This window comes from Neoarius graeffei, chromosome 14 (genome assembly GCF_027579695.1).
Source record: "Neoarius graeffei isolate fNeoGra1 chromosome 14, fNeoGra1.pri, whole genome shotgun sequence".
Lineage (NCBI taxonomy): Eukaryota > Metazoa > Chordata > Actinopteri > Siluriformes > Ariidae > Neoarius > Neoarius graeffei.
The window spans coordinates 69,427,727-69,453,028 of NC_083582.1; the positions used below are offsets into that span (position 1 = coordinate 69,427,727).

General features: G+C 40.7%; 1 protein-coding gene across 1 annotated transcript in view; it reads right to left on the reverse strand.

Annotated features, from left to right (window-relative positions):
- Positions 1-25,302, reverse strand: part of dock1 (dedicator of cytokinesis 1) — a 742,670-nt gene that overhangs the window by 157,498 nt on the left and 559,870 nt on the right. The window contains exons 30-32 of the mRNA XM_060940282.1: positions 12,394-12,472; positions 12,120-12,220; positions 203-261 (exon numbers count right to left, since the gene is read on the reverse strand). Of these exons, the coding sequence (XP_060796265.1) occupies positions 203-261; positions 12,120-12,220; positions 12,394-12,472 (239 nt within the window). The remainder of the gene's footprint in view (positions 1-202; positions 262-12,119; positions 12,221-12,393; positions 12,473-25,302) is intronic.

The following is a 25,302-nucleotide window of genomic DNA, read 5'->3' on the forward strand; positions in this document are numbered from 1 at the left end:
GTCTTTATTTATCATCTTTGTAGTCCTTCATAAGCAACGAGCAAAATAAAATGCCTAAAAAATTAAACCGCTTGTGATCAGACATTATGTACATGACCTTTATATTCAAAGCAACACCATGTCATAATGGATAACATAGCTCTAAGATGGCATTTACAATCTTCCCGCAGACTCCACTCTGTTTTTGCAGAGAGACACTTACCCAGATTGTACCACATGTCCCGGATTTCAAAGCCAATCTGGCGCCTCATGTCCTGATACCTGGAAGACATACAGAAGCATTTCAGCATTTCAGGCTGCACACAGCACACACTGTTTTCTCAATCTCATCCATGTCCAACGCCTGTCTCTTCCAAGGAGCTGAACAAGGAGACTAAATTATTTCACTGCCTCAGAAGATACTGCATGCTCTCCAAGCACAAAGGGTCTCAGGTGTGGTGGCACAAATGAAATCATACATTACAGAACGACTGCCCAAAAGAACATCACACTATCAATCATGCTAGCTTTTCTGTTACCTTTGGTACATGAGTACATGGATCTGTTAATAATAATAATAATAATACAGATCAGGACTAATAAGGCAAAAGAAAGAGGTTTTTAAGATTGACCATAATGAGAAGCCATGACATTCAGCCATGTGCCTGGTCTATAAATTTGAGCATTTGGTGCAAAATGCTGCTCATTAAATGCCTCAGCAAAAAATACAACGGATTTTCATTTCAATTCTCAAAATGACCAAAGGACAGAATTCTGCTATGGAACTGAGGAGACCAAAGTGACATCCAGCAAGTTATTTCACCCATTTGGGCTGAAAAGAAACATAAAAAGGCTGGTTCACTTTCAACAAAATCGGCTCTGCTGCAATGCCAAGGTGTCAAAGGTTGGGGATAAAGCCACTTCAGCATGTCTAGTAACTTTCCCATCCACAACTTAAATAATATTGTTAATAAACCCATTCGCCATAACATTAAAACCACTGAAATATGAAGTGAATAACACAGTCTTGTTACATTGGCACCTGTCAAGTGGTGGGATATATTAGCTAGCTAGCCATCCTGGGTATGACTTCAAAGTGCAACCAGTAGTGAGTCTCAGGTCCGAGAGGACTTGAGTATTAGGGAAAGTGGAGTTACGCCTTAATCACCATTGTTCCCAGATCTGCTCTGACCCGGAGTGGTAGCACCTGCCTGGGTACCAGCTATGGGTTAAATAGTACATCACCAATAAGGCACTGTCAGCAGGGCACTTTTCGGTGCAGTGTGGCAGATGAACCCAACAGGGTCAATGGCACTCTACCTGATGGCATGCGGAAGAGTCACTCAAATGGCCAATGGATGGCATCACTCAGCCGTCACTGCAGGGCAACTTCCATACCCGTCAGGTCTGTGGCACTTTTGTGCACCACTTGGCATCAGGTCTGGAGGTCCAGAGAGACAATATGATGGGGGCACAACATCGTTTGTCTTACCTTACTGTGCAAGGCACTTCGTTAGGAGGGAAGAACAATATGCGAGAACTCACGAGGTCAGACATTCCGTGGCGGCTTGGCCAGGCCGTTCGTGCTACCGCTGCGGGTGACTCTGTCGCTCTGGTGTGGGCCTCGTGGCCTATCTGTGTTTCTGCACATCCAAATGAAGCAGTCATCATCGCTAGCGATGATGTTTTTTTAATGTCTTTAGGTGCAATACCGTGTGCCATCCTATAACTGTTTACTGATACTCGAAGACACGCCTTTATGTTCTTCGATACACTTATGTAAGTGTCTACAGGTGTAACCAATATAACTCTCATCACAAGAGTCACATTTGAAACTATATATCACCTATTGCTGATTTATAATCGGTGGGTTTTCCCCCTTCTGAATTCGGAGTCCTACGACCTCAACGCCTGCAAGGGGGTGATTCCTGGAATCCCTGGTGGAAAGGTGAACACAGGTTGAAAGCTAAGTGGTCCAAACGCTCTGGCGATTCCTGTGGCCAATGTAGACACGCACCCCCATCCTCCCAGGAACCATCATCAGAGGTTAAGCCCCCTGTCAGCCCTGGTCGTCCTGCTCCCTTGCTTGCAACCTGGATTCCTGGTGGGGAGCGAAGCAGTGCGGACAAGGACTGCGCACCCTCATTGCCACCGTCGTCAACGAATCCTTTGCGCAGGCTATGTCCTCCCCATGTCCTATGATTTTTCCTCTTGCAGCTTCAGCGCATCATTTAGTTTTCGGCTCACAAACACCAGTTGAAATGTAATATTCATCTTATTACCCAAGTCGGCGGCACGGTGGTGTAGTGGTTAGCGCTGTCGCCTCACAGCAAGAAGGTCCTGGGTTTGAGCCCCGGGGCCGGCGAGGGCCTTTCTGTGCGGAGTTTGCATGTTCTCCCCGTGTCCGCGTGGGTTTCCTCCGGGTGCTCCGGTTTCCCCCACAGTCCAAAGACATGCAGGTTAGGTTAACTGGTGACTCTAAATTGACCGTAGGTGTGAATGTGAGTGTGAATGGTTGTCTGTGTCTATGTGTCAGCCCTGTGATGACCTGGCGACTTGTCCAGGGTGTACCCCGCCTTTCGCCCGTAGTCAGCTGGGATAGGCTCCAGCTTGCCTGCGACCCTGTAGAAGGATAAAGCGGCTAGAGATAATGAGATGAGATGAGATTACCCAAGTCCTGTAACCACCTTCTGACATTGTTAGCTGAACACTGGCCCTTGAATGGTATGCTGATTTTGATGTTGTTGTCCTGTTCTTGAACTTCTGGTGTACCAGTATGTTTACAAAGTTTAGAATCAACAAATCCTTTGATGGTATTGTCAATTAAGGTTTGTGGGTAGTTCAGGCATAGGCACACAATAATTCCTTAATTTTTAGTATATTTTGTTTTCCTAAATCTTGACTTGTAATGGTTTGGCTTCTTAAAACTGCTGAACTCCACGATAATTCTTAAAAATCTTTGCAGCATGTCAGCTGAAAACCTGTACCCGAGTTCCAACTGAGCTTCACCAATCCTGTTATCCAGGCACTTTCTCAAAAAGGCAAAATCTTTCACAATCATGTCACAATGGGTCATATTCCGAGTTGGCAAGTTCATTCAAAATGGATTTTCCAAATTCAGATAATGCAAGCTACTTTGATGTAGTTCATGCCTGCAAGGTTGCCAGAATTTTCTCAAGGAGAAGCAGTGGAGCGTCCAAACCACTGCATTTAAGCAAACACTTTCCTTTAAGTGTAAAAAACAGAAACGGGGATAGAAAAGGCAGACTAAAGAACCATATAGTGTCTTTTTATGTCTTTGCTGTCAAATGTAAAATGGTGCCATGATATATGCAGGAGTTCTGAATATGAATGCGTACAACTTCAGTATTAAGTCCTTTATCCCACTCTGATTGCAGCCTATAATGAGTTACCCAGAGGAAAAACACTCTCTTCTGCACTCTTATCATCAGTACCATCGCTGACACTGGACTGGTTTCTAATTACAAACAACCCAAGCATGTCTTTCAGCGGCAGATCATTTGTTAAGTCGGTGCATACAAAAATATCCAGTTAAAGAGGACGGTCATGACCTGATAGTTAACAGTGCGTTAATGAAACTTTCAGTGTCTGTCAGTGTAGACAATAATACAAGTTAAAATCTTGCCACTGAATGATTATATTTGCATGATCACATACACACTCAATTTCCTCCTTCTTGTTAAAGTTACACATGAAAACGCGCATCATAATTGGATACGTCTGACAAGATCTGCTCCTGTGTAGGAACCCTAACAACTGTTGAGGTTTAACTAACTTAAGGTGTTCTTTTGGCCAAAAATACATCATCCCTGGTTAAAATATCTGTCAACGGTGTTCATTTAGTGACCTAGGACTAGCAGGTGCATAACACAGACACATGAATAAGTGGCTTGTGTAAGGGCACTTTCACATCCACCTTGCCTGTCATAGACCTTTCTGACAAATGTGAACACTGCACCCATACGGTATGTGCACAGAGTACTGCAAAAATTCAGGGGTCCTAGTCCTTGCCAAAGCAAACCATGATTTCATTTGTTATTAAAGACAGATATAGAGTTCAGTGCAAAGATAGATAAAGGGTTAAAAAGAGACAGTGATTATACAGGAGACCTCTAAAGCATAACCCACACTCACTAGCCAGCTATCCCAGAACCGGCTTAAATCCAGCTACACATACGCACACGCGGATCTGACACTAGATCAACATTCTTACTCCAAAACACTCAATAAATCTGAGCCAGGCCTGCACTCTTGTTAATATACGCTCATCACCACGCTGTCACGTAGTGACATTTCAGAGGACCTGAGGCACTCTCTTGAATTTGCATCCACCATTGATTGCATTGCCAATAAGCTCGCAAAGTGGCATAATTTATGGTGACAAGGACAGGAGAAATCAAGGCCTTATTAACACAAAAGCAGACAGCATCTCGAGCTTGATCTGAACCTGGGTCTCCTTGTGCTGAAAGTGTTTAGCACCGCCCAGAAACTGTGTGCGTGTGTGAAAAGCAACGTTACGTTGGACTGTAGCAATGGTGACCTTTCTGGTAAGACCATGGGAATAAAAATAAGGCTTCCCATGCTCAAGATAAGGTAAGGCTTAAGATATTGCATTCAGTTGCACTTGTAGAGAGCACAACATAGCCACTGGCTTCTGAACCTTCTACACATGAGGAAATCAAAACTTTTCATTGTTAGCAGGTTACACGTTGTATGAAAAACACTGGACTAAGTAAAGAACTGGAACCATTAAACAGACTTTCAAAATCAGACACCCACCATGTGTCTCAAATCGCATACAATGACCTAAAATTGTATGGGGCAGCCATAGCCTGAAGAAGAAGCCGCCTTTATTTGTCACATGCATACTACTCAAGCACAGTGAAATTCATCCACTGCATTTAACCCATCTGAAGCAGTGAACACACACATGCACATTTGAGCAATGAGCGCACACACATACCCAGAGCAGTGGGCAGCTGTACTACAGCACCTGGGGAGCAGTTGGGGGTTAGGTGCCTTGCTCAAGGGCACTTCAGCCCATATTAACCTAGCCGCATGTCTTTGGACTGTGGGGAAAAACAGAGCACCTGGAAGAAAACCATGCAGACACGGGGAGAACATGCAAACTCCACACAGAAAGGCCCCCGTCGGCCACTGGGGTCGAACCCAGAACCTTCTAACCACTACACCACCGTGCTGCCCAAGGGGGGCAGCCATGGCCTGAAGGAGGGGCAGCCATGGCCTGAAGGTTACAGAAGTAGATTTGGGCCCAAAAGGTCACCAGTTCAATTCCTGAGACTGGCAAGAAAAATGTGAGGAGAGTTGAGTGAATAAACAGCACTTTCCCCTCCCTCTGTATCATGGGACCTAGCAAGGCACCTAACCCCCAACTGCACAGTGGGTGCTGTAGCATACGTATGAGAAGCTCTGGGTATGAAAAGCAGCCTTGGGCCCAAAGGGTTGAGGCTCTATTCTGTGAACTGGGAGGAAAAATGTGGGGGGGAGTGAATAAACAGCACGTACCCCTCCCGCTGTGTTCATGGCTGAAGTGTCCTTAAGCAAGGCACCTAACCCCCAACTGCTCCCTGGGCACTGTAGCATAGCTGCCCACTGCTCTGGGTACGTGTGTGCGTGCTCATTGCTTGCTTGTGTGTGCATGCATGTGTTCACTGCTTCAGATGGGTGAAATGCAGAGGAGTAACTTCGCTGCGCTTGAGTGTACATATGACAAAGTCGTAGTCGTCTTTGCTTCTAAAATATTTATCTAAATATTATACAGAACACACGTTTAGCTACATGAGAGGTTTGCTTAATTAAAAGTTTTGATAGTTTTCCACAAAAAGCATCATAAAATACACATGATGTAAACAATATACTCAAAAATCGCGAGTCAAAAGCGAGTCAAGAGAATTGGTTCATTGTGTCTCAAATGCACTCAACATATCAGAGCAATGTTGGAAACAGCCAGGACAACTGTCATTTCTTTGTAAATCAAGTAGCTTGTATATGGTTATTATATGAGCTGAGATAAGCACCACATCATTTCCTTTTCTCTAATGGAACAATGAAATGACAGAGGGGTTCATCAGCTACTCTGCTGCTAACAAGTTACATATTTCAGGTCTGTTTTGTGACGCCTTGTTTAGGGTCTTTTAACTGGTAAGCTTTTCTTTTAGAATAACCAACTGCATTTTTTAAAAATATCGCTGTCCACTGAAGTTTATTTCGTAATATGGAACAAATCAGCTTTAAATGAAGTATGAGTAAAATTCAAAATCCTTGAATAATGTATTAAACCAAAATTCCCCATAATACAGAGTAATTACTGTATATAAAATCATTCTTCCTCACATGATAAAGAAGAGGGAAGAACAAACACCCTCCTGATCTTAGTTAACATGCTGGACGTTTAATTAGAACAGACAATAAAACCTTCATTGCGTTCCTTTGTTTTATGGACTGTGAAGAGCCTCTACTGTTCTTAAAAAAAAAACTAGATAGAACTCGACGCCAACAGCGTCGATGGGGATGCCTCCTCCTGGTAGACTACACGCCTTATTAAGTTGTGATTTGGGGATGGACATTTGACCTCACAGTAATCTTGACCTGTGACCTTTTAACCTCAAAATCTAATCAGTTCATGTTTGTCCCAAAGCGCGCAAATGGTGAAAGTTTGGTGAAATTCCTTTCATTTGCCTTGGAGATATTGCGTTCACAAGGTTTTCGGACAGACATTTGACCTCACAGTGACCTTGACCTTAGACCTTTTGATCTCAAAATCTAATCAGTTCATGTTTGTCCCAAAGCGCACAAATGGTGAAAGTTTGGTGAAATTCCTTTCATTAGTCTTTGAGATATCGTGTTCACAAAGTTTGGGGATGGACATTTGACCTCACAGTAATCTTGACCTGTGACCTTTTAACCTCAAAATCTAATCAGTTCATGTTTGTCCCCAAATGCACAAATGGTGAAAGCTTGGTGAAATTCCTTTCATTAGCCTTTGAGATATCGTGTTCACAAGGTTTTGGGACGCACGCACGGACAGACGGACGGACAACCCGAAAACATAATGCCTCCTGCACCTTAAGGTGGCGAAAGCATTAAAAAAAACCCCACTAACCAGGCTTCTATTTCGCAAAATAAGTGAAAACTACAGCTCACACTTCTCTCGGACACATTAGTCCCTCTTTCACTGTCAATATTTTTGTACTATGTGACATGTCGTGACTTTGGCTTGGCTCACAACTCCATCAAAACTATTCTACATCCCCTAACAATGCCAAGTACACTAGAAAGATATAAAAATAAGCAAGGGCGAATCCCGACAATGTCACAGCCTTGCGACAGCCGCCGTCAATCCTAGCCCCACTAACCAATTATGGGCATCTGGGAGGCCCTGTGTTCGTTAGAGTGTAGATATCGCTTCCTCTGAATGTGTTATGATGCGCTGTTGTGCAGCAGGAACAGCAATTCAAACAGGTGTTTGAGGTTGGCTTGACTTGTCTCATTTGGCCCACCCTCTCCACAAAGTGCGATAAGTGAAAATGTAGCATTTGTCATTGACAAAGCCCTAGAGCACATGTTTTCACAAGGTTGAGAGTTCAAATCTCAGCACCACTTTCGAGTCATAAGCATAACTGTACCCGGTGTCAAGTCGTTTTGGATAAAAGCGTCATCCAAATTAGTGCATATGAAAAGAAAAGAAATGTGGCGTGTATATTTTAGAGTTTGCTTCAGGGGAACTCAGAGGTTGAAATGGTGTCAAGGCTGTGTCTAAGAGACAGACACTGAACTTTAATTAAGCTTATCAAGATCACAGACAAACTGTTGCCTGCCTGGCAGAAATACTGGCCTTGCAATAAATCCATTTGCACTGAGAGCAACTCAGCCGAACATCAGCGTACTCAAAGAGCTCAGAGGCTTAAATATAACGAGTGAAAGAAGCAATTTCTCAATTCCCAGCACCTGTGCTTTCAGCTCCTTTAGCTATTATGGCACCTACAGACACCAGACTGAGGAATATCTTTTACGTCGAACAAAAAAAACCCCTAATATATCATCAGCGACCCCTCACTATGGACTGTTCTCCTTCCTGGCCTCTGGAAAGAGGTTCCGCAGCATTCGGTGCGGACCACCAGGTTCTGTAACAGCTTTTTCCTCCAGGTCACTAGACTCCTGAACTCCAAATCCAAACTTCTATTTATACTTGAACAATTCCTAATTCCACAGGTCACTTTAGAATATTTCTGCTGCTGCATAATTTAATATACTTTCATATTTAATTCTGTGCTGAGCCAAACTGCAACGAAATTTCGTTCTGTGTACACTTGTTGCATACTGAATGACAAAGTTTGTCTAAGTCTAATCCAAGTCTGAAGATGATTATTCGTTATAAATCTTACATTTTATACAAGTTAATCACATTTTATTTGGTTGTGTTGAGAGAAAATCTGTCTGCATCAACACAAGGGCATGTGAGACTTGCATTCTTACATTGACGATGTGCCAAAACACCAAGCTGATGTGTGGACCAACGGGTCTATAAATATTTCAGTGTTATCCACATGGACCCAACTGTGTGTTTAGAAACTTTAGATAGACTGTAATGATGAAATTTAGAAACAGTCCTTTCCTGCTTAATTATTCACTCATCGGTTCGTTTCATATGTTCAAAACCATAGAGCGGCTGTTCAACGCAATCAGCCGAAATCATGCAGCTACAGTAAAAAGTTGCCAAACTGTGACATTTCCATTCGGCTTTTCTAATTATGCAAGGATGAAATTGCTTACACTGTGGTTTCCAGTGGAATAATTTTTGAAAATGAAACCAGGCTCCGTTCATGACATAAATTAAATATTATATGCACCACATCTTCCATTACATTATAGGCTAATTTACAAAAGGGTTATCAGAATACATTTGCATGGTTAAAGTCCCATGGTCTAATTTTAATTGCTTACTGCAAGTCTCTGAAGTTTTAAATAAACCTTATATCCTGTGTATCTTGATATAGGGAAATTAACCTATACTCATTTAGGTATGTAATTTGTGGTGCTATTTCACATTTTTAAAAAGATGAATAAATTATATCACTACGTCTAAAAACAAAGAATGTTCCCAAAATGTGGCATAAATAGTGCAACTTAATGAAGGTTCGCTTTATCTGCGGCTGAATCTTAAATCGTGTTTCATTGAGAATATAGTGCATTATGTAGGCTCTACAGTACCCTATATAGTGAGCATAAGTAGGAAATATGAATCTATTTGGCATATTGATAAGTTAGAGGTAGCTTATGTAAAGAAAACGATTCCTCCATGAATAGACAGGGTGAAGATTTGCGTGTGAATCCTAGCTAAAAGTCTAAATGTAAAATCAAGTTAAATTTTTTTTTTTAATTCTATGCTGTACAGTGTCTTTTTCTTTTCACATTTCTGATAACTTGCTGCTGTAACATAATTTCCCAGGTTGGGATCAATAAAGTAAATCAATCAATCAATCAATCAATCAATCAATCAATCAATCAATCAATCCCTCCATCAATCCATCCACCAATCCATCCATCAAGGCAAGGCAAGTTTATTTGTATAGCGCATTTCATACACACAGGCAATTCAATGTGCTTCACAAAAAATAAAAGCATAAGAACAGTAACAAAGAATTAAAGTAAAAGTAAAATCATTAAAATCCAAGATTAAAAAGAAATTAAAGAAAGTAAAATCATTAAAATCAAAATTAAAAGAAATTATGTTAAAGGAAATTAATTACACTTTAGGTAAAAATTAATCAAGTGAAAGCATCTGAAAACAGCTTTGTCTTGAGCCTGGATTTAAAACTAACAACAGTAGGAGCATTTTTAATATCATCTGGAAGTTGGTTCCAAAGCTTAGCAGCATAGCAACTAAAGGCTGCTTCACCACACTTCGTTTTGACAGCTGGTATTACTAGCAAGTTTTTCTCTTGTGACCTAAGAGACCTAGTTGGTGCATATAATTGAAACATATCCAGTAGGTAGCTGGGTCCCATCCCATTTAATGTTTTAAATAGAAGAAGTAATGCTTTAAAGTCAATTCTATAGCTCACTGGGAGCCAGTGCAGAGACCTTAGGATTGGAGTGATATGGACTACCCTTTTTGTTCTTGTAAGAACCCTTGCTGCTGCATTTTGAATTAGTTGAAGCTCTTTGATGGTCTTTTTTTGGAAGACCTGTGAAAATGCTATTGCAGTAATCAACCCTACTGGAGATGAAAGCATGAATAAGTTTTTCTAGATCATGTTTTGACATGAGACCCTTGAGTTTAGAAATGTTTTTTAGGTGATAGAATGAAGACTTTTTTACCACTTTCATATGACTGTTGAAGTTAAGTTCGCTGTCAATAAGGACACCAAGGTTTTTGACAGTATCCTTTGCTTTAAGCCCCTTAGTTTCAAGAACAGTGGCAATCCTAAGCCTTTCCTCCTTTTTGCCAAATATAACTGCTTCAGTTTTATCTGCGTTCAGCTGAAGAAAATTGTGAGACATCCATTTGTTAATTTGGTCAATGCATCTATGAAGAGACTCAAGAGGGGCATAGTCATTAGGTGACATAGCTAAGTAAAGCTGAGTGTCATCTGCATAGCTATGGAAGTTTATTGAGTTATTCTTAATAATTTGTCCAAGTGGGAGCATATAAAGGTTGAATAGTAATGGTCCCAGGATTGAGCCCTGGGGAACCCCACAGTTCAAGGACACAGGTGATGAACTGTGGCCTCCAATGGCCACATAAAAAAATCTTTGTTGTAGGTAAGATTTTAACCAGTTGATTACTATACCAGTAAATCCAACCCAATGCTCCAGTCGATGTAACAGTATGGAATGATCTACCGTGTCAAATGCAGCACTTAAGTCTAAAAGCACCAAGACTGATGTTTTACCAGCATCAGAATTAAGACGTAGGTCATTCATGACTTTAGTAAGAGCTGTTTCAGTGCTATGATTGGCACGAAAACCTGACTGAAACTTATCAAAACATCCGTTTAATGTCAGGAAGGCAGTTAATTGATTAAAAACAATTTTTTCAATTATTTTACCAACAAATAGCAAATTGGATATGGGCCTGTAGTTGTTGAGTACTGAGACATCCAGGTTATTCTTTTTCAGTAGGGGTTTTACAACCGCTTTTTTCAGAGATGAAGGAAACATGCCAGTTCGTAAGGAGGTGTTGATAATCTGAAGTACCTCGTCTGATATTAGGTGAAGAACAGATTTGAAAAAGACTGTAGGTAAAATGTCCAGTTCAGATGTGGAGGAGCTGAGACTTTGTACTGTTTTTCTCAGAGTCTCAACATCAATTAAACTAAATGTTGACATTGTATTACAACCCCCTCTCTCTTTATCCAATGGTTCCAGATTTTGAAGTGTTTGCACCTGTGTGGCTATATTCATACGTATTTTATCAATCTTTCCTTTGAAAAAATGGATTGATTTTATCAAGCAATCCATCCATCATCAATCCAACAATCAAGCCAGCCAGCCATCAATCAATCCATCATCAATCCAACAATCAAGCCATCCATCCCATCAATCAATCAATCAATCAATCAATCAATCAATCAATCAATCAATCAATCAATCAATCAAGCCATCCATCCATCCATCCATCCATCCATCCATCCATCCAACAATCAAGCAATCCATCCCTCCATCAATCAATCAAGCCATCCATCCATCAATTAATCCATCCATCCATCAATCCAACAATCAAGCCACCCATCCATCCATCCATCCATCCATCCATCCATCCATCCGCAACAAGGAAACATTCAAATGGGAAAACAAATTTTTCAAAAATCTGAAATGATACCTTCCTGTTTTCTTTCCTTCATAAATTTTCTTCATCAGCAGTTTATGACATGAAAGCATAGTTGTAGTGCTACTGCTAAGATTCACTCTGTCTGACACAATATGCCATTATTAATGAATTATCCAAAAATACTGGTTTTTTTTTATGTGACTAAAACTTGTCTACTCTTTATACAGTTAACTAACTGGGGATTCAGCTAACCAAAATGGCAAGGATGGATATGAAGTAGTGAAAAGTAGACAGCAAGGACTGATATAAGAAACAGTCTACTCACTTCTGAAAAATTTTTGCTCGTTTGTCACTTGAAAAGTTCTCCAGCTGCAAAGATTCCTGGGTAAGGAAGGCCACGGCAAGGTGGAAGTAGTTGTTCCACAACTGAAGAATGAAGAAAGGGAAAGGCATCAATTATTTATGAAGAGAAAAAAAACCATACAAGGATCAAAAATAGTTTGAAGTGTTTTCGCTGAATGACCTGAACGCTGCAGCATCTGCTGTCCATTTTACTCTCTCCTCGTATTATTAGCCATTTATCTGAAATCGACACTCACCTGTAGCTCAAAGTTGGTCTGGTCCAGGAACTTCTTGTTCAGCACGGCTGCGTATTGATTGATGGCTCGCAGGAAGACTCTGAAAGATAAGAGACAGACCTCGTTTAGCTTCCGCTAACTGATGTGACACCACACCACGAGCTGCTGATCACGGCTCCAGGTGACAAGCCTCTCCTCATTAGCCAAGCGGTAATAACCCTGTCTACGGCATTCAAAAACTTTGTTTTAGCTCATTTCCTGTAATTACAGGGCCTGTCTCCTAGCTAGAGGTTCATAAACACAGCTTGTTAAACACACCGGGTTGAGGAAAAAAAAAAAACCTGCTATCACTAATCTGTGTGAGAAAGTGCTCTGACCTGAGCCACACAAAGGTTTGCATTGCAAAAAGAGAGGACATAAAACACAGACGATAAACTTAATCACCAGCTTTTAACTGCTACACTAGCAGAAGAACATTAGGAGACCATTAAGAGAACATTAAGACAACATTAGGAGGACTACAAATTACAGCTGCATAGAAATTAATTCTCTACCATTTTCTATCCATTGACATTTAGACAAAATGAAAAATAATTCAATAACGTGTGGGTGTTAATGAAGGAAATTAGCTGCAAACATGACATGATGACATGACACATATGATCCATGCAACACTGGTCAACATCCATCCATCATCAGTAACCGCTTATCCTGTGCAGGGTCACGGCCAAGCTGGAGCCTATCCCAGCTGACTATGGGTGAGAGGCGGGGTACACCCTGGACAAGTCGCCAGGTCATTGCAGGGCTGACACATCGGTGGGGTTTACATTAGACTGTATCAGCGGATCATCAGATTAACGTTTTTAAAACGATTAGCGTGCACACAAAGCAACGCCAATACACGGATACGTTCGGCTCCGCAGGCATCCTGTGCTCCAAATCACTCCGCCCTGAACAGCGAGTGCCCTCTGGAGGGTGCGCACTCCGGCCCTGCGCAGCTCACAGAGCGCACGAGTGAAGTGCACAAGCAGTGATTCGGGACTGAGCCGCTGTGTGTGTGATCCCAGTGCATATCACTTACCATTTGCAAGTGGAAGGATGGCAAGCCTAAAGACAATCATAACTACACAATGGGCAGTATTTGCATCAGTATTTGCAGTATTTTCATACTTTTATACTCTTTAATGAAAGGTGATACAAGGCGGAAGTCCGCGCCGTTTTTCAGCAGTCGCGTCACATGACCAACGCCAGCGAATCAGGAAGGTGGATGTCACAGTGACGTTGTCCAATGACGACGCCAGCTAGAGCTCAGCACAGCGTATCCGCTATTCTCAATGTTTACACAGCACCGGACCAGACACGATCTGGATTGAATACGTGGACGCTGGCGAATTCCCGTTTCCCGGCGTTTTAATATAAACGGACAGTGCATCCGCGAAGAAAACGAGACAGATGCGGTCTAATGTAAACTTGGCCGTAGAGACAAACAACCATTCACACTCACATTCACACTTACGGTCAATTTAGAGCCACCGATTATCCTAACCTGCATGTCTTCGGAGCACCCGGAGGAAACCCACGCAGACACGGGGAGAACATGTAAACTCCGCACAGAAAGGCCCCAGTCGGCCGCTGGGCTTGAACCCAGGACCTTCTTGCTGTGAGGCGACAGCGCTAACTACTACACCACCGCGCCACCCACTGGTCAACACTTAAAGCTTAAAATTACATTACATGACTTTGGAATAAACAGGAAGAGAAATGTCTGCAAAATTTCAAACATTAGGTCTTGGTTATGAATGCATTAAAAACAATGGTAACACATTATTAAGAGTCAATGTGTAAGGTCACTGCAAGATTCAAAGGTATTGCAGTAATATTTAGGCTCTTTGGCCCAACAACTTTGTTCTTGCAGAATTTCTACAGAATGCTATTTAGTCCACTTAATAACATTTAAAAAAAACATAAAACATCCATCCATCTTCTCCCGCTTATCCGAAGTTGGGTCACAGTGGCAGCAGGCTAAGCAGGATATTCCAGGCATCTCTCTCCCCAGCAACGCTTTCCAGTCCCTCCTGGGGGATCCCAAGGCGCTCCCAGGCCAGATGAGATATATAATTTCTCCAGCATGTTCTGGGTCTACCCTGAGGTCTCCTCCCAGTTGGATGTGCCCAGGAAACCATTTCCAATTATTAAAACATTTTCCAACTATGAATTCAAAAGTAAGCAAAATTAAAACTCTGATACTATGATGCCATATGGGTATCAGTCCTGATTATGTGCTCATGTAATTGTATTCACGAAAAAGGACCCGGTATAGAACTGATACCGCGAGTTGGCCTAGTGGTTAGCGTGTCCGCCTCTCGATTGGGAGATCGCGAGTTCTACTCACGGTCGGGTCATACCAAAGACCATCATAAAAATGGTCTTTTTATGTACTTACTTAGATCAATCAATCAAATCAAAGTCCTTCCCATGCCATGTGGCACATAGGGTGGCACCGATCTCCGTTTCCGTAGCCCTCGGCCTTTCGCCTGTTACACAGCGAGGGTTACAGTGGGGGGCTAGTCCTCTGGTAACCGCGAGAGTTTGACTCCCCACTCGCATCTGTATTGCAGCGTGCCTTGCTAGTCTACGGAAGGCAAGGCATGCTACGGAGGCCGAGGGCTACGGAAACGGAGATCGGCGCCACCCTATGTACCACATGGCAATGGAAGGACTTTGATTTGATTGATCTAGACTGATACCACATCCACTTGAGCTTAATTGTGGATCACGTGAGCAAAAGAGACCAAATGAAATAATAGCGAAAGGACACTGTAAAATAACATTAAATAAGGAAAATACAAGACAAAGAGGAGGGACAACAGTAGAAGGAGGAGACCACATACTGCTGATGGTGTGGAAGCAGTACAAAATCACAGAGGAAGCAGAGTGAAGGCTGTGCTCTGCAAAAATATCAAGAGGAAGTACGAAAAGAAGGTCTTATACTATAACATGAACCATCTACAACCGAGTCCAAAAAAGGAAAACGGAATATAATGATTTGCAAATCCTTTTCGGTCTACATACTGATAAACCTTATTGTCTGTTGTAAATATACACTCATTCTGAATTTGATCCCTGCAACATGTTCCAAAAATGTTGGGACAGGGGCATGTTTACCACCGTGTGACATCAACAACACTAAGTGTTTGAAAAATGAGGACAGTAATTGTTTAAGTTTCAAACATATAAAATCCTTTCCCATTCTTGCTTGATATACAACTTCAGTTGCTCAACAGTCCGGGGTCTCAGTAGTCATGTTTTGTGCTTCATAATGCACCGCACATTTTCAATGGGAGGCAGGCAGGCCAGTTTAGCACCTGCACTCTTTTTACTACAACGCCACGCTGTTGTAACATGTACAGAATGTAGCCTGGCATTGTCTTGCTGGAATAAGCAGGGACGTCCCTGAGAAAGAAGTCATCTGCATGGCAGCATATGTTGCTCTAAAACCTGTATGCACCTTTAAGCATTAATGGTGCCTTCATAGACGTGCACGTTACCCATGCCATGGGCACTAACATACCCCCATGCTATCACAGATGGCTTTTGAACTTTGTGTTGGTAACAATCTGGATGGTCCTTTTCTTCTTTAACCTGGAAGGACACAATGTCCACGACTTCCAAAAACAATTCGAAATGTGGACTCGTCAGACTTTTTCCCCACTTTGCGTCAGTCCATCTCAGATGAGTTTCAGCCCATTGAATTCAGTGGCACCGTTCTTAAACCGCTGGACTATTTGCCCATGCAATTTTCACAAAGTGGTGAATCTCATGTCATCTTTGCTTGTGAATGACTAAGCCTTTCCACTACAAGGAAAGGCTTATCATGCCACTGCTACAATATATTGCAAACGAAATTGCAATATGCGTATTACTGTCCTATAACACAGCCTTCTGCCAAGTTTTGTGAAATTCCTCCAAAAATTGTGAGAGGAGTTGATTTCAGAAGGTGAGTACCCTTTCCTGGGATGGACGGACAGACAGACATCGCCATGACATAATCCCTCTTCGGAGTTTTCAGCCAGCAAGGGATAATAACCGAAGCTCTTATCCAGTTTACTGCACTTGACAATCAATTATCAGTCACTGATCAGGAAAAAACGATATCAGTATCTATGAGTACTAAAAGGCAAGTACTCGCACGTGTACTCGGTCTAAAAATTCCTATACGTTTTGAAAACGTAACTTTAGAAAGCAAGCATTTCAAGACTTTCAGGAATCTGAGAAAATTGGTTTATTCCTACGAAATGACTCACTAACTTGCTTCTAACAAAGATGAATTAGGTGTCATTTGAAAGTCAAGTCAAGTTTATTTGTATTGCGCTTTTAACAATAAACATTGTCGCAAAGCAGCTTTACAGAATTTGAATGACTTAAAACATGAGCTAATTTTATCCTAATCTATCCCCGATGAGCAAGCCTGTGGCGACGGTGGCAAGGAAAAACTCCCTCAGACGACATGAAGAAGAAACCTCGAGAAGAACCAGACTCAAAAGGGAACCCATCCTCATTTGGGCAACAACAGACAACATTAACAGTTTTAACATGAATTCAGTTTCGTTGATTATATAAACTCTTCATTGATGGAAACAGACATAATATAATAATTAATGTATACATGAGAATAAAATAATACCGGTATGAACAGATAAATACAGGCGCTTTTGTGATGTGTTCTCGAGTGAAAAAAATGCTTTAGATAATGGTGCTTTGATAAAAAACTTCAATCTAGATGACTGAAGGGTCATATCATGATGCCATGAGAGAATGTGCAGAGGGCAGATGATCTACCGTACGAATGGTGTCATATATTCTTTATTATGTACTTAGAATGTAGGCCGCATAATCACCGAGAAGAGTGAACGTATAATGCCACACATTAAAATTTCACCGCATCCCGACTTTGGTTCCTAAATAACCCTGCGACTGATATCTGTCTGAACACAACCTTTTCCCTCGCTCATGATTTAACCTTAAATTTGACAGAACCCTTTTCAAAGTCCTGACCCTTAACCTCAGATCAGCTAAAGTGATCATTACATGCTAAAATGACACTTCACAATCAGTTCAGAAAGATGAACTCCAGCACAACAGCCCTTAAACCGATCGCCGCTTCTAACCCCACCGAACACCAGCACCGTGATTAAATAATTCTTTCAAACCACTTAGAAAGCAGAGTTTTGTTCCCAGAATACGAGGGAGAAATGTCACTGTCTGAGTCCCACTATGAAACAGCATGTCACTAATGCCTGAGCTTTTAGCCATAAATAATTTCTTTCCTCAATCCACCACGTTACACACGCCGCCGGTCTTCACTGGAGCTGAATAAAAATAGTTTGCAGGATTTTAGAATGTAAACAGCAAAAAAAAAGGCCTAAATCGGTCTATAATTTGGCATGAAGGCTGGAAATGACAGGACTGGGATAAATGTAAGATTGCTGAAAATAAACAAAGATGCTCAACACTGCTGTAAAAAAAAAAAAGAAGAAGAAAAAAGAGAAAGCGGTGAAATTATTTACGGTGTTAGGAAACCTTAATAATCTGCCTGGCTCGTGATGCAGAGATGGTGAAATGGCTGTCGTTTAGTTATTCTGACATACATCTATAGACATGTTAAATATAAAATAAAATATGCACGGTGGTGTAGTGATTAGCACTGTCGCCTCACAGCAAGAAGGTTCTGGGTTCGAGCCCAGCAGCTGACGAGGGCCTTTCTGTGTGGAGTTTGCATGTTCTCCCCGTGTCTGCATGGGTTTCCTCCGGTTTCCCCCACAGTCCAAAGGTTAGGTTAACATGGGGCAGCCATGGCCTGAGGTTGGGTTGAAGTACCCTTGAGCAAGGGCACCGAACCCACAACTGCTCCCCGGGCGCTGTAGTATAGCTGTCCGCTGCTCTGGGTATGTGTGTGCGCTCATTGCTCACTTCTGTGTGTTCACTGCTTCAGACAAGTTAAATGCAGAGGTTAAATTTCACTGTGCGCTTAAGTCTGTGCTTGAGTGTATGTGTGACAAATAAAGGCTTCTTGGCTGCTGCTTCTTCTTCTTCTGAAACACAACCTCAGTTAGATCATAAAACTAGATAATTAGATACTAAAGTTAACAGAAAATGAACTTCCAAATATTCCACTTCCCAATATAATCACAACACTCTATAATGCCTATCAGACGTTTGTACTGTATAAATGCCAATGAGTAATAAGTAGTATTTAGACAGCCACATTTTGACAGGTTTTATCCCATGTCACAATAGGTGTTCATTAAAAAACACCCCTTGCACTAATAAAGGAATATCACAAGGAATAGAGTGCGCTGTTGTACGTCAATATCCGTATGCGCTGTAGCTAATCACAGCCGTGCAGATATTCAGTACAACAGCACGACCTCGAGCACGATGTTGCTTTTTTTTATCTACATTCACTGGATATGAGCAATCGTGTGCTCTGATTGGCGACTCTACTGCTTGGATATCAGCTCATATACAGTACCATGAGTAGAGAAAAACAAAATGGTGGCACACATCAAGCCAGATACACTACCGTTCAAAAGTTTGGGGTCACCCAGACAATTTTGTGTTTTCCATGAAAAGTCACACTTTTATTTACCACCAAAAGTTGTAAAATGAATAGAAAATATAGTCAAGACATTTTTCTGGCCATTTTGAGCATTTAATCGACCCCACAAATGTGATGCTCCAGAAACTCAATCTGCTCAAAGGAAGGTCAGTTTTATAGCTTCTCTAAAGAGCTCAACTGTTTTCAGCTGTGCTAACATGATTGTACAAGGGTTTTCTAATCATCCATTAGCCTTCTGAGGCAATGAGCAAACACATTGTACCATTAGAACACTGGAGTGAGAGTTGCTGGAAATGGGCCTCTATACACCTATGGAGATATTGCACCAAAAACCAGACATTTGCAGCTAGAATAGTCATTTACCACATTAGCAATGTATAGAGTGGATTTCTGATTAGTTTAAAGTGATCTTCATTGAAAAGAACAGTGCTTTTCTTTCAAAAATAAGGACATTTCAAAGTGACCCCAAACTTTTGAACGGTAGTGTACATCACTTAGTTATCAAGTATTTAAAAGAAGCAGAAATAGCTAAAAGAATATAGTTGGGTTTTTTCCCCCCCGCAATATCGCCTGTTCCACACTCCAGCCCAGATGGTGGCAGTAATGCACCTTCAAGTTGGTTTGCCAACCACCAAAAACCCTAAAAAAAAATAAATAAAAAAAAGAGGAGGAGGAGAAAATGGTGGCCCGTGTTACTGAACCAACCAAGGACGCGATAAAAACTCTACTCAAAAACAACCCCCCCCCCCAAAAAAAAAAAAAGAAAGAAAGTATTTGATGGTAAGAACGTATTTTTTTTCAATAATTATTATTATTATAGTATTTTTCACAAATTGCTCCTGTCATTTCGCCGGTTTGTTTACATTCTAAGTGGAAATGATTTTGTCGGATGTTTTATATAAAGTTTTTATTTATCAAATTTGCAAAAAATAAAAAATAAAAATGCTCTGCTTCTTAAAATCCAGTGAATGTGGATAGAATTAAACAGTTATTCCACTCAATCTCACTGTACATGACTTATAGCCAACTCGACGCTACGCGCTTCGTCGGCTATCAGCTCATGTACGACTCGATTTCGTGGAATAACTTAAATATAACAGTTCTATAACTAAGAAATAAATATTGAGTTAATGATATTTTGGACACAATATGGCCCAATGTTCTGTTTATTTTTTGCTCCGTGAGCGAACAGATTCCCGACGAAGCCACACTCACGTTATAGCGTGTCGGCTAGTTGGCTCCTGTTGATTTGTACGTTCCTGTTAAAGATGCATCCAGTAAAATTGTTGCCCCTTCTTCCTTTTAAATCTTCATCTGACAAGGTTTCACATTTTACATCAAAAGTTATACTCATGAAAATGATCGGTGTTGCCATGTCCACTGATGTCACGAATATTACCGTAGGGAGCGGTTAGAACGAGGAAGTGGAATTTTACGTGTCAAGCGCAATGATGCACACAGTGAAACATCCCAGTGCTGTTCTCATGAAATATTAGCACTCTTGGAACGCTGCTCGGAAAATCAAATTACTGGACCAGAAATAACTTGCATAATGGTGTAATATAGGATAAGCCACATTACACACACTGTACTGTTAAGTATGAAACAAAATATGCTGTTCAAGGAAAATAATCAACAACAGTGTGGTGTCATGTAGACCAATGTAAAGTGGAGCTACTGTTACCATCCCAGAGTTGATTACTTTCCAATAACATGGAGTCCAAAAGTGTTTTATTCCTCTTAAACCACAGCAGTTTGCCAAAGTTGATAGTTTTGATTGATTAAAAAATGATGCATCCAAACAAATATTTTACCCATTTATAGTTGCATGGAATGTTATGGACCAAATTATTTCTTGTTCTCTGTCCTGAAGACTTTCCAATGGCAGACAATTTAAAGAACGGTGTTAGCTCTGACTGTTACGAAGTATTGACATTTGACACTCCTTTCATAAAGGATATGGGTCCGTCTCAGAAACTGGTCTCTCATTTGAGATATTATGGTCAAAAAATAAATTTTCTAATTTTACTTTTTTTTTTTGCATTTACCTAACATTCAATGTTTCTTTTGTCATGTTTAATAAGAATAAAAATATAGTATCTTGCTTTATCTGGCCTCCACTGTGGAAATTTTTTTTGATTACAATTCAAATGCTTTTGTAAAATTGATTTACATATAAAATGGTGGTAAAAGAAGAGCGACTGTACCGGCTGAAGGTCGCGCGGGTCTCAGCTGCGGTGCGCAAGCAACGGGACATCACTACCGCACCGGACGGAGCGCGAGACGGGGGCGAGGCAAAATGACTGGCCGTAGATTCTATCCAAAGTTCGATCTAAATTGACCATGGTTGAAAAATATTGGCCAAAAATACACAAACACTACGAAATATGAAAGTAAGATGAAAAAGAAACATTCTATTGCCTTATACTGCAAGACTAAAACAAAATAAAACTGTCAAAACTCACCTTTTCAGCGATAACGTCCGAACAGATCACTCGCGTAACAGAAAGACCGCAAATGGAAGCACGATCAACTTCTAACTGCTGGAGTGGAAAATTCCATTCTACACATGCAAATTGTTAACGCGTGTCCTTCCCCGCACACAAATAACACGCTACGGTAAAAAATACACCACAACTCATTTTATAACTCAGAAATTCATACAAGACCAGCTACCATCGTAACATATTCTGTAAGAAACATATTCTATACCTAACTTTCAGCTTTCGTTTTAAAAAACAAAATCGCAGATTTATAACTAAATTTTTATATGGCGTAGTGATTTTAAGTTGCTACTTTTGGTGAGGTAGTGACCTCGACCCTGAGGCTTTCCGTTTAGATCAAAACACACGATCGTATTGGTTTTGGGTTTGCGGAAAATGGAGTTACAACGGTGATGAAATATTTTGCATGATGTTTTATTACGGTTATGATTATTCTGTGAGCGCACCAATCCTTAGGTGTATAAAGTTACAACTTAAAATACAATTAGTGATAACTGTAGACTTTTCAGTGGACTACAACCTTTTTAGGGGAATGCGATGTAGTCAACCGTTTATCATGTCCCAGATCAAGCTGCCATTTTTCCACTAATTTGCAGAATTTTTGCCAAATTCTGAATAGAGTATTCACATCAAAGATTTAGTTTTATCTGTATTATTTCTTCCATCATTTTATTTCAAATTAAAACCAACATCACCATTCAAAACCGTATAGTTAATTGACTGAGTATATTTAGTGGGGGACCCCCACAGTACCCAGTTTCTGAGACAGACCCATATATAAATAGTCTCCTTACAGAAAGCCTTCCCATATCAATGATTATATGTTTTTCTTAATTAACCACATAATGTTCTTTTTATTACATAAAATAACATGTTTTTATTTCCATTAGGCCTGGATTAAATGGAGCGTCCAAAATACGAGTCTGTGTGAAAGAGCTGTTACTATAGAAACAGGAACATATTAAAAGGAGGAAATTAATATAAACCTGTGGTTTGATTTGCAGCACACACATCAGAGCTGGTGTTATAGAAAATCAATCAATCAATCAATCAATCAATCAATCAATCAATCAATCAATCAATCAATCAATCAATCAATCAATCAATGCCTTCTAATAGGGCTGCTGGATTATGGCAAAAACCAAAATCATGATTATTGTGGTCAATATTGAGATCACAATTATTGAACATGATTACAGACTGACTTTGGAAACATCATGGATTTATTTGAATTTAAAACAAAATGAAACAAAAAACGAATCACATCTATACATATTTTTATGCATCTTGTTAGCCACAGACATCCACAAGGACACGTCATAAACCTGTTAAAATTAGTGTCTGACCTTTCAAAGATGATTATTTTAACAATAATATACTGGTGTTTAAACAGAAAAAATGGATGTGAAATCTTCTAAAACTAAATTAAATCAACGACTTGGCATGCTAGCTCAGTGGAGCCCAGCGTAGCATAGCATCATTAGTATAAATCAGCATTTTAACACCACGCATGCAGGTAAATGACTCGCCTGAGGATTTACTGCTCTGTCCTGTGTGGAATAAAAGTAAGCAGTGAACGTGTGCGAGGTTTATTATTGATTAATTTTAAGTTAAAGTGAAATAAAAGTGCTGCTGAAGGTGAGGAGCTCTTCTCATTATCCTGCGCCTGGCTCGAGCTGAATTAAACAAGCCACAGTGGGCTTTTAGGGAGGGACGAAAGTGCACCGCTGTAAAGGAAGCGGGGTGCGCTGGTTTTAGAAAACAAGACAAAACAAGAGCATCGTTGTGAAACAGAATGCGGCACAATAAGCGTTTTATCTCGATGATCTTGTTTGCATCATCATTGGAAGTCAAAATCGTAACTGAAAAGAAAATTCAATTAATCGCCTAGTCAGAGTCAAGAACTGCTGGGTAGCGTGCAGTTTATTATGACACTACAAAGTTCAAAGTTCTTATGAACAAATATTATAATACATTATGCAACCTGATATTAAGGCATGTGCTCTTACTTTACGAATTATGTATGCTACTACATAAATGTCATAAAAGTGCTTGAAAGTTTGTGAACCCTTTAGAATTGTCTATATTTCTGCATAAATATGACCTAAAACAACATCAGATTTTCACACAAGTCCTAAAAGTAGATAAAGAGAACCCAGTTAAACAAATGAGACCAAAAATATGATACTTGGTCATTTATTGAGGAAAATGATCCAATGACAGAGCAGCTTGCCATCATTGATGGAACAACGAATTCTGAATTATACCAGCGAATTCTAAAGGAAAATGTCAGGACATCTGTCCATGAGCTGAATCTCAAGAGAAGGTGGGTCATGCAGCAAGACAACGACCCGAAGCACACAAGTCGTTCTACCAAAGAATGGTTAAAGAAGAATAAAGTTCATGTTTTGGAATGGCCAAGTCAAAGTCCTGACCTTAATCCAATGGAAATGTTGTGGAAGGACCTGAAGCGAGCAGTTCATGTGATGAAACCCACCAACATCCCAGAGTTGAAGCTGTTCTGTACGGAGGAACGGGCTAAAATTCCTCCAAGCCGGTGTGCAGGACTGATCAACAGTTACCGCAAACGTTTAGTTGCAGTTATTGCTGCACAAGGAGGTCACACCAGATACTGAAAGCAAAGGTTCACATACTTTTGCCACTCACGGATCTGCAATATTGGATCATTTTCCTCAATAAATAAATGACCAAGTATAATATTTTTGTCTCATTTGTTTAACTGGGTTCTCTTTATCTACTTTTAGGACTTGTGTGAAAATCTGATGTTGTTTTAGGTCATATTTATGCAGAAATATAGATAACTCTAAAGGGTTCACAAACTTTCAAGCACCACTGTCCATACTTATCTTCTTATTAGCTTGATTTAGCAATTAAATAAGAGGTCGGCATCACTGCTCCTGGAGACATACCTTCCTGTACAAGGAAAGGCTTCCATTTCTACTCGTGGAGATCCATAAAAATGCTCTGATTTGATCTATGGGATGGCAGATCTCCAGGATGTGGGTTGATGACCACTGACATGATTTATACATTATTTAGTTCTCTGCCTGGTGTTCAGGCTCCAGACCTTGAAGGCCACAGTCCATGCATCAACTCACTAGATAATTCCAGTGCTTGACTTGTGCCCCATTAATAATCAATCAATCATCTGGTTTGATCTCTGTGAAACCACTAGGACTGCTTTTTGTTGCAGCCAATGATTTAAAAAAAAAAAAAACATGGGTGGCTCCATGCCCTTCCGTTCTTTCAAAATGAAGCCAAAATTCCTCCACCATGTTATCAAATTTGGAGCCAGAATCTGCGCAGTAGAGACAAGTCAAAGTAAGGTACACCCACTTATTTGGTAGACATTACATTAATGACAATTAGCAGATGCTTTTATCCAGAGCAATGTACAACACACCAAGAGCAGCCTGGGGAGCAGTTGGGGGTTGGATGTCTTGCTCAAAGGTGCTTCAGCCATTCCTACTGGTCCAGGGAATCAAACCAGCAACCTTTTGGTCCCAAAGCTGGTTCTCTAACCATTAGGCCATGGTTTCCCCCATGACTCACCACAGACCTGCCTGCTTCTCCTAATACCAGGATCCAGTGCGTCACAGAATGTCTTCAATGAACTTCCAGTGGCGTCAACACAACGTTGAAACTGAACAGTTATAAGAAATGATAAAACAGTGGCAGGTTCGACAGGGCTGCCTGACAAACTTGACTACAAACTCAGCTACTCCATGAAACGAACAGACAGGGCGTGATGCAGGTGGTGCAGCCAAGGCTGTCAATCATTTAATT